General features: G+C 46.3%; 1 protein-coding gene across 1 annotated transcript in view; it reads left to right on the top strand.

Annotated features, from left to right (window-relative positions):
* CNTNAP2 (contactin associated protein 2) overlaps positions 1-12,845 on the top strand; it is a 3,253,420-nt gene that overhangs the window by 2,395,565 nt on the left and 845,010 nt on the right. The window contains exon 12 of the mRNA XM_073678177.1: positions 145-264. Within this exon, the coding sequence (XP_073534278.1) occupies positions 145-264 (120 nt within the window). The remainder of the gene's footprint in view (positions 1-144; positions 265-12,845) is intronic.

Raw genomic sequence — 12,845 nt, 5'->3', positions numbered from 1 at the left:
AATTCAACCTTTTATTTTTACATTGCCAGTACTGTATTTATAATGCCAAAAAATTACTTTAGTCCTATTTTTTCTTTCTAGATTTTATATAGTATCATGAGAATAGTTATATCATCTCATTTAACATTATTTTTTTTGTTTCAGCCATGTATGAGCTCTCTTGCGAAGTATACAGACACCTGGGCAATACATCAGACTTCTATTGGATTGATCCAGATGGCAGTGGACCACAAGGACCAATGCGAGTTTACTGCAATATGACAGGTAACAGACTTTTATATTTTTACTCTGGAATCTAATGGCAAAATTAAGTGAGACTCTTCTTTTCCTTTGTTTCATAGAAAATGTCATCTTATAGATGACCTGTAATTTTAGCACTTGATCATTTCGCAAGCACAAACGAGATATCAAATTATTAATGTCTACTGAAAACTGATACAGGCTTCATCCAACAATGAATGCACCGAAAATCTGTCAGCCAACATTGGCCCTCAAACAAATAACTTTGCTATGTAATTCTTTGTTCATCTTTATTGAATAAATAGTCACCATTATCATGAATAAAGATTTCAATCTGCTAAAAAACTAAATAAGACTTGACTTACAGGCAGACCTCAAGAAAGCAGTAAATTGCCTGAGAAGCTTCAAGTGTAATTAAATTCTACTCAAATTTTACAAATATCTGAATTCTGTAGAATATGGATTTTTTGTAATTCTCTTAGTGCAAAATCACAAAATGCCAGCTGCGGACACCGCATTGCTAAACAGTAAATGGCCGGCAAAAAGTTACAAAGAAAAAAGTAGCATACACCACTGACTACCTTTCCGGACACCACCATTGCTCCTTGTCTGATTTTCTGTGCCTCTGTTGCACCACATCTCTGGCCTTGTGTTCACTCTGAGCTAGGACTTCTGGTTGTGAGTATGCCCTGGAGAACACTGCAAATGAGCAATGACCTTCTGTACCTGGGGCCGGAAGCCCCGGCTTTGTGTTTACTCTATATTGTCACTTCCGGTCTCGAGCAGTCCCCAGAGGACACTGCACAATGACGTAACAGGCCTGTTCATGGCCAGCAGTCCTGGTTCAAAGTGAACAGGTTAGAGACTAGCGCAATGGAGGCACAGAGACCCAGACAGTGTTCAGGGAGCATCAGGAGAGGCCACAGAAGTGAGCAGTGAGGTGAACATGACATTTTTTTTCTCTTTTTATATCTTATGTTTGTTATGCTCTGGTGTCTGGAGAGAACACTAGATTTGTGGAGAATAACTTCACTACAAATCAAATTTCCCAAGTAAAATCCGCACAATTTTTCCAATATGAATTTTGTCAGATCCACTCATCTTTAGTTAGAATTTTGTTGGGTCAAACCTACGAGTTTTTTAAACAACTCCAATGCTTCCTAAACATATAAATTGTCATCTCTGTAAGTAAGTCTAAAAATTGACATTTATGTAGTTGTTCATCTTTCATCACTCCTCTCAGAATATCTCAACATAAGAGTAAGGCTGGGTTCAGATGGTCATGTTAAAAAACGAACCAGTCATGATGATCACAAATTGCAGACGTGACAGGCTCTGTGTGAAAATCTGTGTGTTTGTCCCCACTGCAGATGGGTGCTGGAGCTCCCTTTCATTGCATGCATTATTCTGGTCTGTAAAACAGATCAAAGTATTGCATGCAATGAGTTTCTCCCTGTAATTTGCCTCATTTTCTATTGTTTGAAGCCATGAATGCAGAGCAGAGGTGGAGGAAGTAAAGGAGGAGACAACACATTCATTTATTTCTCTACAAGTTAATATATAATCTATATATCTTTTTATTATTATTTTTATCTCTTTATATATTTGCTATATTTAGTGCAATAGGATTGTTTCATTTTGCAAGAAGAGATATATTTTACAGTGCATCTAAACAAAATTTTGGATAGAGAATAAAAAAGACAAAAAGAAGCAAGGACCAATTTATTTTTTCTGCTTTAGAACTTTAGAATAAATTCTTAGCTGTATTCTGCATACCATTTTTTCTTCACTCTATGCAATAAAACATCTGGAGTTCCTGAGGACGTTACTCTAATACAAACCATTTTACTTTGGCAAATTCCTGGCACCATGTAGGTCATCATTTGCCAACAAGATGTTCAAAGAAAATTAAGCCATTAGGTTTGCATTTAAGAAATGCTTGAATGACTGTGACAAGGAATAATTTAGGATATTTTTTTCCTGATATACTGTATTTAATTTGACGTTTAGGAAGAAAACATTTTCTACTACAAGAAAAGATCATTATGAATTGAATTGTAAAATACAACATTACAGAAAGAAAAAATTACTTTGGTCACAGTCATAAGTACATTTAACTTATTTCACGCACATTTAACTCTTTAACAGTCTATTTTTTTTTTTAAAGTACCACTAGCCGACAAAAAGATGGTCGTCCAAATTCCCAATTGGGTCTATGGAAACGGATACAGAGTATATTAAAATACTAGGGGAAATGACACATCACAGACTTCTAGCGGCTGTTCATATTGCGATCTCAGCATGTGCAGAGAAAGTACATTTAGAAACTTTAAAAAAGGTATTCAGGTACTATTCAGTAAAAGCATAGACTAATTGTCAGTTGTAATACAACTTTTAGAAACCGTGGTATTGCCTAGATGTCCTGTTAGTTGTATACATGGTTAACCAGTTTTACGCCAGCCCTGGGGAGGGTTGGCAGTTAAACTGAGGAATCTCTGGGAGCTTTGGGGAACATCCATGTTGCAAGTCAGTCAGTGTTGGGGTAGAGAAGAAAGAAGCAGGTGGTGTGTGTTGGCAAGTCAAGAGGACAGGACATCCTTTGGGTCAAGTGTTCTTTGCCACTGGTGTGGGAAGAAAAGAGCAGAAACAACAAATAGAAGAGAAGACGATCAAATAGAGTAAAAAGTCATCTTTAAGCAGGCAAATCTAGGAGAAACCCAACCGGGAGCTTTTTAGAGATCCCTAAGGGACTGTGGGGAGAATGCACTTGTGTCAGTCAGGTCTGAAACGCTCCAGTCAGGAAGACGAGCACAGCAAGACAGGGGGCACTTTGAGTAAGGTACAGCAAGAGACGTATTGTTACTTGGTTCCCAGGAAGCGGGCTGGAAGATGGAGCACTATGACTTAAACTACAGTACTGTGAAAGTCCCTATTTCTACCTGAAACGGGCTGGGTGGTGGAACCACTGTGCCATAGCCCGAGGAGAGCCTGAAGGGGCGTGGCATGGCCAGGGATGGTAGAGTTGGCAAGCACAGGCATGCAAGGCTGGTGGACAGGCAGGCAGACATGGCTGGTAGACAGGCAAGTGGGCACGGCTGATAGACAGGCAGGCGTATATAGAAATACATGCACACTGGGACCTGAGAACTAACAAGAGTGTTTAAGCACAAACTTACAATGTTGCTCAGGCACCTCCATTTTGGAGGAGGTGCCTTAAATACTAAGTGTCCTCCAGTCATTGGCTGGAGACACTTTAGGATGGCGCGCGTGGCCCCTTTAAGACACGGGGAGCACGCATGCCCTAAGCACAGTGACCGGAGATCTGCGCACTGTACATCATCAGAGCTGAAAGAAGGAGGAAGAGCAGGACACTCCGGCATTGATGAAGTGCTGGATGAAATTTGTCAGGACCTGATTCACCTGCTCCACCTGACTATTGGACTGCGGATGGTAAGCTAAAGAGAAATCCAAGGAAACATTTAGTAGCTTGCAGGTGGCCTTCCAGAACCGCGAAGTAAACTGGACTCCTCTATCAGAAAGAATGAGGAGCGGTAGACCATGTAGGCGAAAGATATGTAGGATAAACTTCTTTGCAAGCAGTGGTGCAGATGGAAGACCGGGGAGCAGGGTGAAGTGAGCCATCTTGGAGAAATGATCCATAACCAACCAGATGACAGTACACCAAAGGTACAGAGCCAAAGGGCATAACACAATACTCATAGTGGCCATCACAGGTGTTAAAGGCACTTTTCCATCCATCTCCCTGGCGAATACAGATCAGGTTGTATGCTTCCCGAAAGTCGAGTTTTGTGAAGACTCTGGAACCTTTAAGGTGATCGAACAGCTCTGAGATGAGTGGCAGAAGGTATTTATTTTTTATTGCTATTTGATTTAGCCCCTTATAGTCGATACAGGGTCGCAATGAAACATCCTTCTTTTTTACAAAGAAGAATCCTGCTCTAGCCAGGTAGGAAGATTTCTGGATAAATCCCCGGGCCAGATTCTCTTTGATATATTCGGACATGGCTATGGGTCTCGGCCTGCGACGGGGGTAAACTCGACCTCATGCGGGTGATGCACCTGGAAGGAGATCAATTGGACAGTCATATGGCCTATGAGGTGGCAGGGTCTCAGCCTCCTTCTTGTCAAAGACGTTGGCATACATGCAATATGGTACCGGCAAGCCAGGGAGGTTAGATGGAAAAGTCGAAGGTCGAGCAGGATGGATGGAGACCAGACAGGTTTCATGGCATCCCTGCTCCCAATGGAGCACTTCTCCATATCTTAAGCCCAAGACAGGCTCGTGTCTCTGAAGCCATGACAAACCCAAAAGCAGAGGGTGAGACAAGCTGGGCAGCATGTAGAGGGGAATCTTCTAAGAGTACAGCATCCCTACCCAAAGTTCAATGGGCTTGGTAATGAACTAGATGCTCTTAGCAAGAGGCTTTCCATCCACTAATGATACCACCAATGGATCCTGCAGACATTGGATCAGGATCTTGTACTGCTTGACAGTGGCCTGCTGGATGAGATTGCCCTCAGAACTGGAGTCCAGGTAGGCCGACTTAATGATACAATTGTTGCCACAAAAGACCGATGCTGTCGGAATCAGCGATGGAGAGGAGTGATTCTTGCCCAAGGTAGCCTCTCCAACAGACCCTAGGCACTGGAGTTTCCTGCTTACTTGGGGCAGGATCAAATTAGATGTTGGGGACTGTCACAGGAGAAGCAAGTTTCCTCTGTGTGACGAACCTCCTGTCAGTGCTTAGCCGACCTCACCTGGTCAATGTGCAGAGATTCAAGGAGAGGAACCGCAGCAGAGGCTTTATGGGTGATTGACCTTTGAAATGAGGGGGCTAGGAGCACAGATCTTCTTTCGCAGGTCATTTCCTTGGTTCGCTCCTGGGACCTAATGTCAATCCGGGTTACCAGGGACATCAGGTCGACCAATGAGGTGGGTTTTTCCTGACCGGCCAGCTCATCTTTGGTTCAGCCAGAGCGGCCCTCCCAGAATGTAGCCACCAGTGCCTCAGTATTCTAAGCGAGTTTGGTCGACAAGGTACGAAAATTAACTGCATACTGGCCCACTGTGAGGCTACCCTGGCGTAACCTGAGCAAAGACGAGGCAGTAGATGAAACGTGGCCAGGCTCGTCAAACACCTTACGGAATGCCTCTAAGGAGGACTGGAGGTTCAACACCAGGGGATCCCCTTGCTCCCATAGGGGACTGAGACACTCCAGAACTTTGCTGGAGAAATGGAACATAATGAAGGCCACTTTGGCCCAATCGGAAACAAACTGATGAGCCAAGAGCTCAAAGTGTAGTGTGCATTGGTTAATAAACCCATGGCAGGGTCCCCACCATATTGTGGAGGGGCAGACAGATGATGACCAAAATCAGATGCATAACTGGCAGACTGCTGATGCACAACCATAGTTGTTGCAGCTTGGGTAGCTGCAGAAGCGGATATATTTGACAGCGCATCCAGGCGGGTGTTTACAGTCTGCAGATAGGACAGGATTGTGTCTTCTTGGGTTTTCTGGTGGGGACCTCATGGTATAGATCAGAGATGTAAGGAGCCTGAGAGCCAGCGGATTCCATGGCCTGAGCAAACTTTAACGGGATGGGTGGTGGAACCGCTGTGCCATGGCCCAAAGAGAGCCTGGAGGGGCATGACTATGGACCTCACCAAGTAAAACCTCAGATGTATGGCGGCTTGACGACTCCGTGATCCGAGGAGAGATGAGGGAGGCAGAACCAGGTTCTACTCTGGGACTGACCTCAGATTTATGGCAGCTGACCCTCAAGGGACAGGAGGCAGGCAGGGCCAGGGATGGTAGAGTTGGCAAGCACAGGCAGGCACGGCTGGTGGACAGACCGGCGGACACGGCTGGTAGACAGGCAGGTGGGCACGGCTGATGGACAGGCAGGTGGGCATGGTTGATCGACAGACAGGCATATATAGAAATACACACACTGGTTCCTGAGAACTAATAAGAGTGTTTAAGCACAAACTTACAATGTTGCTCAGGCACCTCCATGTTGGAGGAGGTGCCTTAAATGCTGAGTCCTCCAGTCATTATCTGGAGACACTTTACTATGGCGCGCTTGACCCCTTTATGAGACAGGGAGCTAGCGTGCCTTAAGCACAGTGCCCGGGATGGAACTGAGTAGGGACTTGCTTTTTTTGTGGATTGAGTTGAAGCTTTTATTGGGACCATTTTACATAAAATTTTGGATTACATTTATCCTGTGCTCTACGCTAAGCACTAGTGTTGAGCCACCCCCGTAGTGTTCGAGTTTGGTTCGGTTCGTCGAACACCCGTATGTTCGCCGAACTGTTTGTCGAACTGTTCGTCGAACACCTTCGAACACCGTTAAAACCAATGGCAGGCAAACAAAAACACATAGAAACACATAGAAAACACCTTCAAGGGTATCCAAAAGCTGACAAACTGCTCAGAAGACACAACTAACACATGGAAAAGTGACAAGTACATATAGTCTTGCGAAAAGAAAAGAGGTGGAGGAGTAAAAGGAGGGGGAGACACAGATATAGGCATGTCATGCCCTTCTAAAACCAAAAAAGTGCGAAGCCGACACGGCCAGTCCGTTCCTTCCCGTGTGACCCCCGTGTCGCCGAGTTTGTGCCAGAGCCACGGTGGACCCTGACGGCCAGCCTCCCTCTCCCAATACTGGTGCCTGTCCGCTGGTGGGTCGAGCGAGCCCCCCTGCGGTGGAGGCAGGTCTAATCTTTTTAATTTAAATTGTCTCTCTAATTTGAATGAGTACACTTTAAATCCTTTTACAAGGATCTATTGAAGGGCAAGTCTCATGTCAGCAGCCGCGAAATTCCAGCTCCAGTAGCGTCCACTAAAGCTGCTGCAGTTAAAAAGCTTTTATAAGGATCGAGCTCGGCGGTGCACCACAAGGCGTCCTACCACCAGTCCCAGCCCCTATGCCTTGGGGTGCCTCCCCGATGCTCTTCACTGAGTGTCCCGGGGGTCCGAACCATTTCCTTTGAAAAGATTAAGTGTCCAAACTACAGGTGGTGTAGCTTGCTTAACAGCTGGGATAATCCACTGAATAGCAGACACTGCTACTAGGCACAAAGTATTTCCTGGGCTAGATGCAGTTAAAAATTTGTAATTAGATACTCTCGTTGGATGCTGAGAAAGCATTCCATAGAGTCTCGTGGCACGCCATATATTATTCTCTTAAAAAGCTTGGGGTAGGGTTTTAAGGGACCCCTTTATAGCCAAAATCACGGCCCTGTATCGCAATATGTCACCTAGGCTGAAGATAAATGGAACATTTTCATCACCTTTCATAATCACCAATGGGACAAGGCAGGGATGTCCTCTGTCCCCTCTCTTATACATCCTAGTGATGGAGCACCTGCTCTCATCAATTCGCCATAACCCCAATATTAGGTGGACTGAGGTGGGAGGCACCGAGTACAAGTGCTCTGCATTTGCTGATGATGTCCTAGTATATATCACTCAATCACATATATTCATCCCTGTTGTTATGGCTGAAATAGATCACTTTATTACATGGTCAAATTTTAAAATCAATGCAGCGAAGTCTGAGGCCCTCGATGTCTCCCTCCCCAAATCCATACAGGATTCCATCCAGTCCAACTTTCCCTTTGCCTGGCCCTCACAGGGTATCAAATACTTAGGAATTCGTATTCATAGAGACCTCTCCCGTCTATGTTATCTTAATTTTGGGCCCTTTATTGAACAACTCCATACAGACCACAGTTGGCAAGTTAGAACTGTAAGATTCACTACGTGAACCACTGGTGTTTTGTGGAAAAGCACATGTACACTGTGTTCCAAATTATTATGCAAAAAGTGTTTAGGAGTGATAAGGTAAGAAATTTTTTGTTTGTCAGTTAAACTCATTGATGGTGATGTGTGTCAGGGCTCTTTATATCACTGCAAGCAATTGCAGACACCTGTGCTAATTAGTTTGGCAGGTGTGTCCAATGAAAGGCAAGACTACTTAAGAAGGCTGTACCACATTATTAAGCAGCCTACATTTTCAGCCAAAATGGGAAAGAAAAAGGATGTGTCGGATGCTGAGAAGCAACAAATTGTGGAGTGTTTAGGTCAAGGCATGACTACAATCAACATTGCCAAGACACTTCATCCTGATCATCGCACAATCAAGAAGTATGTAGCTGATTCATAGTACACACGTGTGCATGCTGATAAGGGAAAATTGAGGACTCTTTCCTACAGGCAATTACGTCAGGTTAAAAGAGCAGCGGCATAAAAGTCTTGTCATAGCAGCAGACAAGTTTTTGAAGCTGCTGGTGCCTCCAACGTGCCCCGAACAACAAGATGCAGAGTCCTTCAGAGGTTTGCAGCTGTGCGTAAGCCATCCTGTCGACCTCCTCTATCCACTGCACACAAGCAGAAATGGCTCCAGTGGGCCAAACAATAGATGAAGACTGACTTCAAAACTGTTTTGTTCACCGATGAGTGCCATGCAACGCTCGATGGTCCAGATGGATGGAGTGGACGATGGCTGGTTGATGGACACCCCATGCAAACACGGCTACGGCGCCAACAAGGAGGAGGTGGAGTAATGTTTTGGGCTGGAATCATGGGGAGAGAGATTGTCGGCCCCTTTAGGATCCCTGAAGGGGTAAAGATGAACTCCATAATGTATGTGGAGTTTCTCAAACAGCACTTCCTGCCATGGTTCAAGAAGAAGAACCGTGTATTCCGCAGCAAGATCATTTTCATGCATGATAATGCACCGTCTCATGCTGCACATAACACATCTGCATCTCTGGCTGATATGGGCATAAAAGGGGCCAAACTTATGGTGTGACCCCCATGCTTCCCTGACCTCAACCCCATTGAGAACTTCTGGAGCATCATCAAAAGGAGTGTCTATGATTGCGGGAGGCAGTTCACATCTAAGCAACAGCTCTGGTAGGGTATTCTGTCCTCATGCAAAACAATTGAAGCAGAAACCATCCAAAACCTGACAAATTCAATGGACAAGAGTATTCAGAAGCTCCTTTCGAACAAGTGGTCCTATGTGCAAATGTAACATCACCTAGAATAAAGTTTTGAGCTGAAAACTGTTTGATTTCAGTTTCTAATAAATTGCTAATGCTTGTAATTTCAAAAATGACCATTTTTTTGTTCTTTATTAAAATGAAAAGGTTGATCGAAGAGTGTGGGGGATCTAAGAGTGTGGCAACCCAGTAGTCAGGATTATTTCGAATTCTGACAATCTGAGGGTCATGTTGCAGGTAGTGCAGCAAGAAGGCACTCATGTGTCTTGAAAGACTAGATGCAGCTAAAAATTATTATTATTACTAATAGAATCAGTACTGCACACTGCTACAAGGCCCAAATTATTTTCCAGCCAAGATACAGATAAACATGATTAGTAATTTCAAATCTCATGGAGTTTAGTATAGATGGCCTAATAGAATCAGTACTGCACACTGCTACAAGGCCCGAATTATTTTCCAGCCAAGATACAGATAAACATGATTAGTAATTTTAAATCTGGTGGAGTTTAGTATAGATGGCCTAATAGAATCAGTACTGCACACTGCTACAAGGCCCGAATTATTTTCCAGCCAAGATACAGTTAAACATGATTAGTAATTTTAAATCTGGTGGAGTTTAGTATAGATGGCCTAATAGAATCAGTACTGCACACTGCTACAAGGCCCAAATTATTTTCCAGCCAAGATACAGATAAACATGATTAGTAATTTGAAAGCTTAAAATGGTTGGTGAGGTGATTTTAACAAATTATTAAGCTTTTACTCTCCCCAGGATGACACAGGGGTAGAAAAGTCGTTTCGGATCCATGATTTGTTCATCTTTATGAACGTGAGTCTGTCTACATTATCAGTGGAGAGCCGCGTGAGCTTATCTGTCAGCACACCACCAGCAGCGCTGAACACACGTTCAGACAGAACGCTGGCTGCGGGGCATGACAAGATCTCCAAGGTGTAAGTGGCGAGCTCCGGCCATTTATCCAGATTGGAAGCCCAAAAAGAGCAAGGGTCCAGTAACACAGTCATGGCTTCAATGTTTACTTGGAGTTACTCCTGTACCATCGTCTCTAGGCGTTGACTGTGTCAGACTTCTTGTCTCCTGTGGCATTGCAAAGGATGGGCTAAAAAAGTGGTGAAATGATTCCGCAAAATTGATGTTACCAGCAGATGCTGTGTTTCTGTTACGTTTTGAGTGCTGAACACTCGACGGTCCCACGGTTGGTAAGTTGGAACTGTGAGATTCACTACGTGCACCACTAGTGTTTTGGGGAAAAGCACATGTAAGATTCTGCAACAGTCCCTGCTGAAACTCCTGCATGCGTGCATCTCTTTCTATGGCAGGAATAATTTCTGCAAATTTACTTTTGTACCGGGGATCTAACAGTGTGGCAACCCAGTAGTCAGGATTATTTCTAATTCTCCCAATTCGAGGGTCATGTTGCAGGTAGTGCAGCAAGAAGGCACTGATGTGTCTTGCGCATCCAGGATCACCAAGTCCCTATTGTGTTGGTGGCGAGGTAGCAATCATGCTTCCTTCCTCTGCCCTCTCCCCCCAACCTCGCACAACAGAAATGTGATCAATGTCACCCTCATCTGATGAGTCTTCCATCAGTTCATCCTCCACTTCTTCCTGGGCTCCTGCACCTTCCTCACTAGTTTGGCTGCTACCATGCGCCCTGGTAAAACCATCTCCCCCACCCTCACATGCCTGCCACCTTGGTGCTGCCGAACGTCTGGACCTTGCAGATGCTAGCCCTTCCGCATACAACTCCTCCTCCTCAAACTTCCTCCACCGCCTCTTGTGCCACCACCTGACTCCGAATTCTGTTTAACATGTGCTCCAGTGTAGCGTCGGCGTCCCTGCCCCCTGCTAGGCAGGGACGCCGTTCCCCTCACCTCTCCGCTCCGTGCCCGGCGGCTTCCTCCCGCTCTGCTGGCAGCGCGCGCTGCTTCCCGGCCTCTGTGCGTAGGGTGCGCGCGCTCCCCCTCTCTTAAAGGGGCCGCGCGCGCCATCCTAAGGAGTCCCCGGCCAATGGCCGAAGGACCTCTCCATATATAAGGCACCTCCTCCAAAATGGAGGTGCCCGAGCAATATTGTTGCAAAGCCTTCACTCTGCTTCAGCCCTCAGGTCCCGTTACCAGTTACCTGCCAGTCACCTGCCAGATTCCTGCTAGTTACCTGCCAGTCACCTGCCAGTTTCCTGCTTGATACCTGCCTGATATCTGCTTACCTGCTTGCAAGCCTGCGGTCCGACGGTCTGCCTTCCGACACCTGTCAGTCTGTCTATGGACCAGCCTGCCCGCTCACCTGGGAGCGCTCACCTGCTACCTGCCTGCCAGCCTACCTGGAGGCTCTGCCTTCACTTGCCGTGACCACCTGCCTGTCCAGAGACTCTTGCCCGCTCACCTAGGAGCGCTCACCTGCTACCTGCCTGCTAGTCTACCTGGAGGCTCTGCCGTCACTTGCCGCGACCACCTGCCTGTCCAGAGACTCTTGCCCACTCACCTGGCAGCGTCCACCTGCTACCTGTCTGCTAGTCTACCTGGAGGTTCTGCCGTCACTTGCCGTGACAACTTGCCCTTCTACCCAGAGACTGTCCCTGTCACTTGCCGTGACTACCTGCCCTTCTACCCAGAGACTGTCCCTGTCACTTGCCGTGAGTACCTGCCCTTCTTCCCTGGGAGCCACCCGCTTCCTTACAAGGACTGCCCCCTTGTATAGTTGCTCAGAGGTTCCACCCCCAGACCCGTTACATCCAGCATGTATATCACCGGAATAGTCATGCTGATAATGGCATCGTCAGCACAAAACATCTTCCTCGCCATTTCAAAACTGTGCAGAAGGGTGCATAGGTCCCTGATCTGAGACCACTCCTCCAGCGTGATTTGCCCCACCTCTGGATCTCGTTGGCCCAGGCTATACGTCACAACGTATTGCACCAGGGCTTGTTGGTGCTGCCACAGTCGCTGCAACATGTGCAGAGTTGAATTCCACCGGGTAGGCACATCGCATTTTAGCCGGTGAAGTGGCAGGCCCAACGACTTCTGTAGAGATGTAAGTCGCTGAGCTGCGGGATGCAAAAGGTGGAAGTGAGCACACAGCGACCGTGCCCTCTGTAGAAGGCCATCTAGTCCGGGATAGTGGGCTAAAAATTGCTGGACAACCAGGTTCAACACGTGAGCCATACAAGCCACGTGTGTGACATTGCCCCGGCGAAGTGCCGCACCGAGGTTTGCAGCATTGTCGCACACGGCCATCCCTGGTTTCAGGTCCAGTGGAGACAACCATTCATGAAACTGGTTCTCCAGAGCTGACCACAACTCCTCAGCTGTGTGACTCACATTTCCCAGACATTTCAAAGTAAAAACCGCCTGATGACGTTGAGCCCTGCTGCCAGCATAGTAAGGAGGTGTGCAGGATCCCTTCTGCGCAGTTAGAAAGCTTGTGGCATGACCAGACAAGCTTTGGGTGCAGGTGGAGGACCAAGAGGGGGTTGAGGAGGCAGAAGCAGTGGAGGAACTTTGAGATAAAGAGGATTGACGCACAACTCGTGGGGACGGCAA

The sequence above is a fragment of the Phyllobates terribilis genome, unplaced genomic scaffold (genome assembly GCF_046119375.1).
Source record: "Phyllobates terribilis strain yellow unplaced genomic scaffold, ASM4611937v1 Scaffold_4__5_contigs__length_816908805, whole genome shotgun sequence".
Taxonomy (NCBI): Eukaryota; Metazoa; Chordata; class Amphibia; order Anura; family Dendrobatidae; genus Phyllobates; species Phyllobates terribilis.
This window is presented reverse-complemented; position numbering and strand designations above follow the sequence as displayed.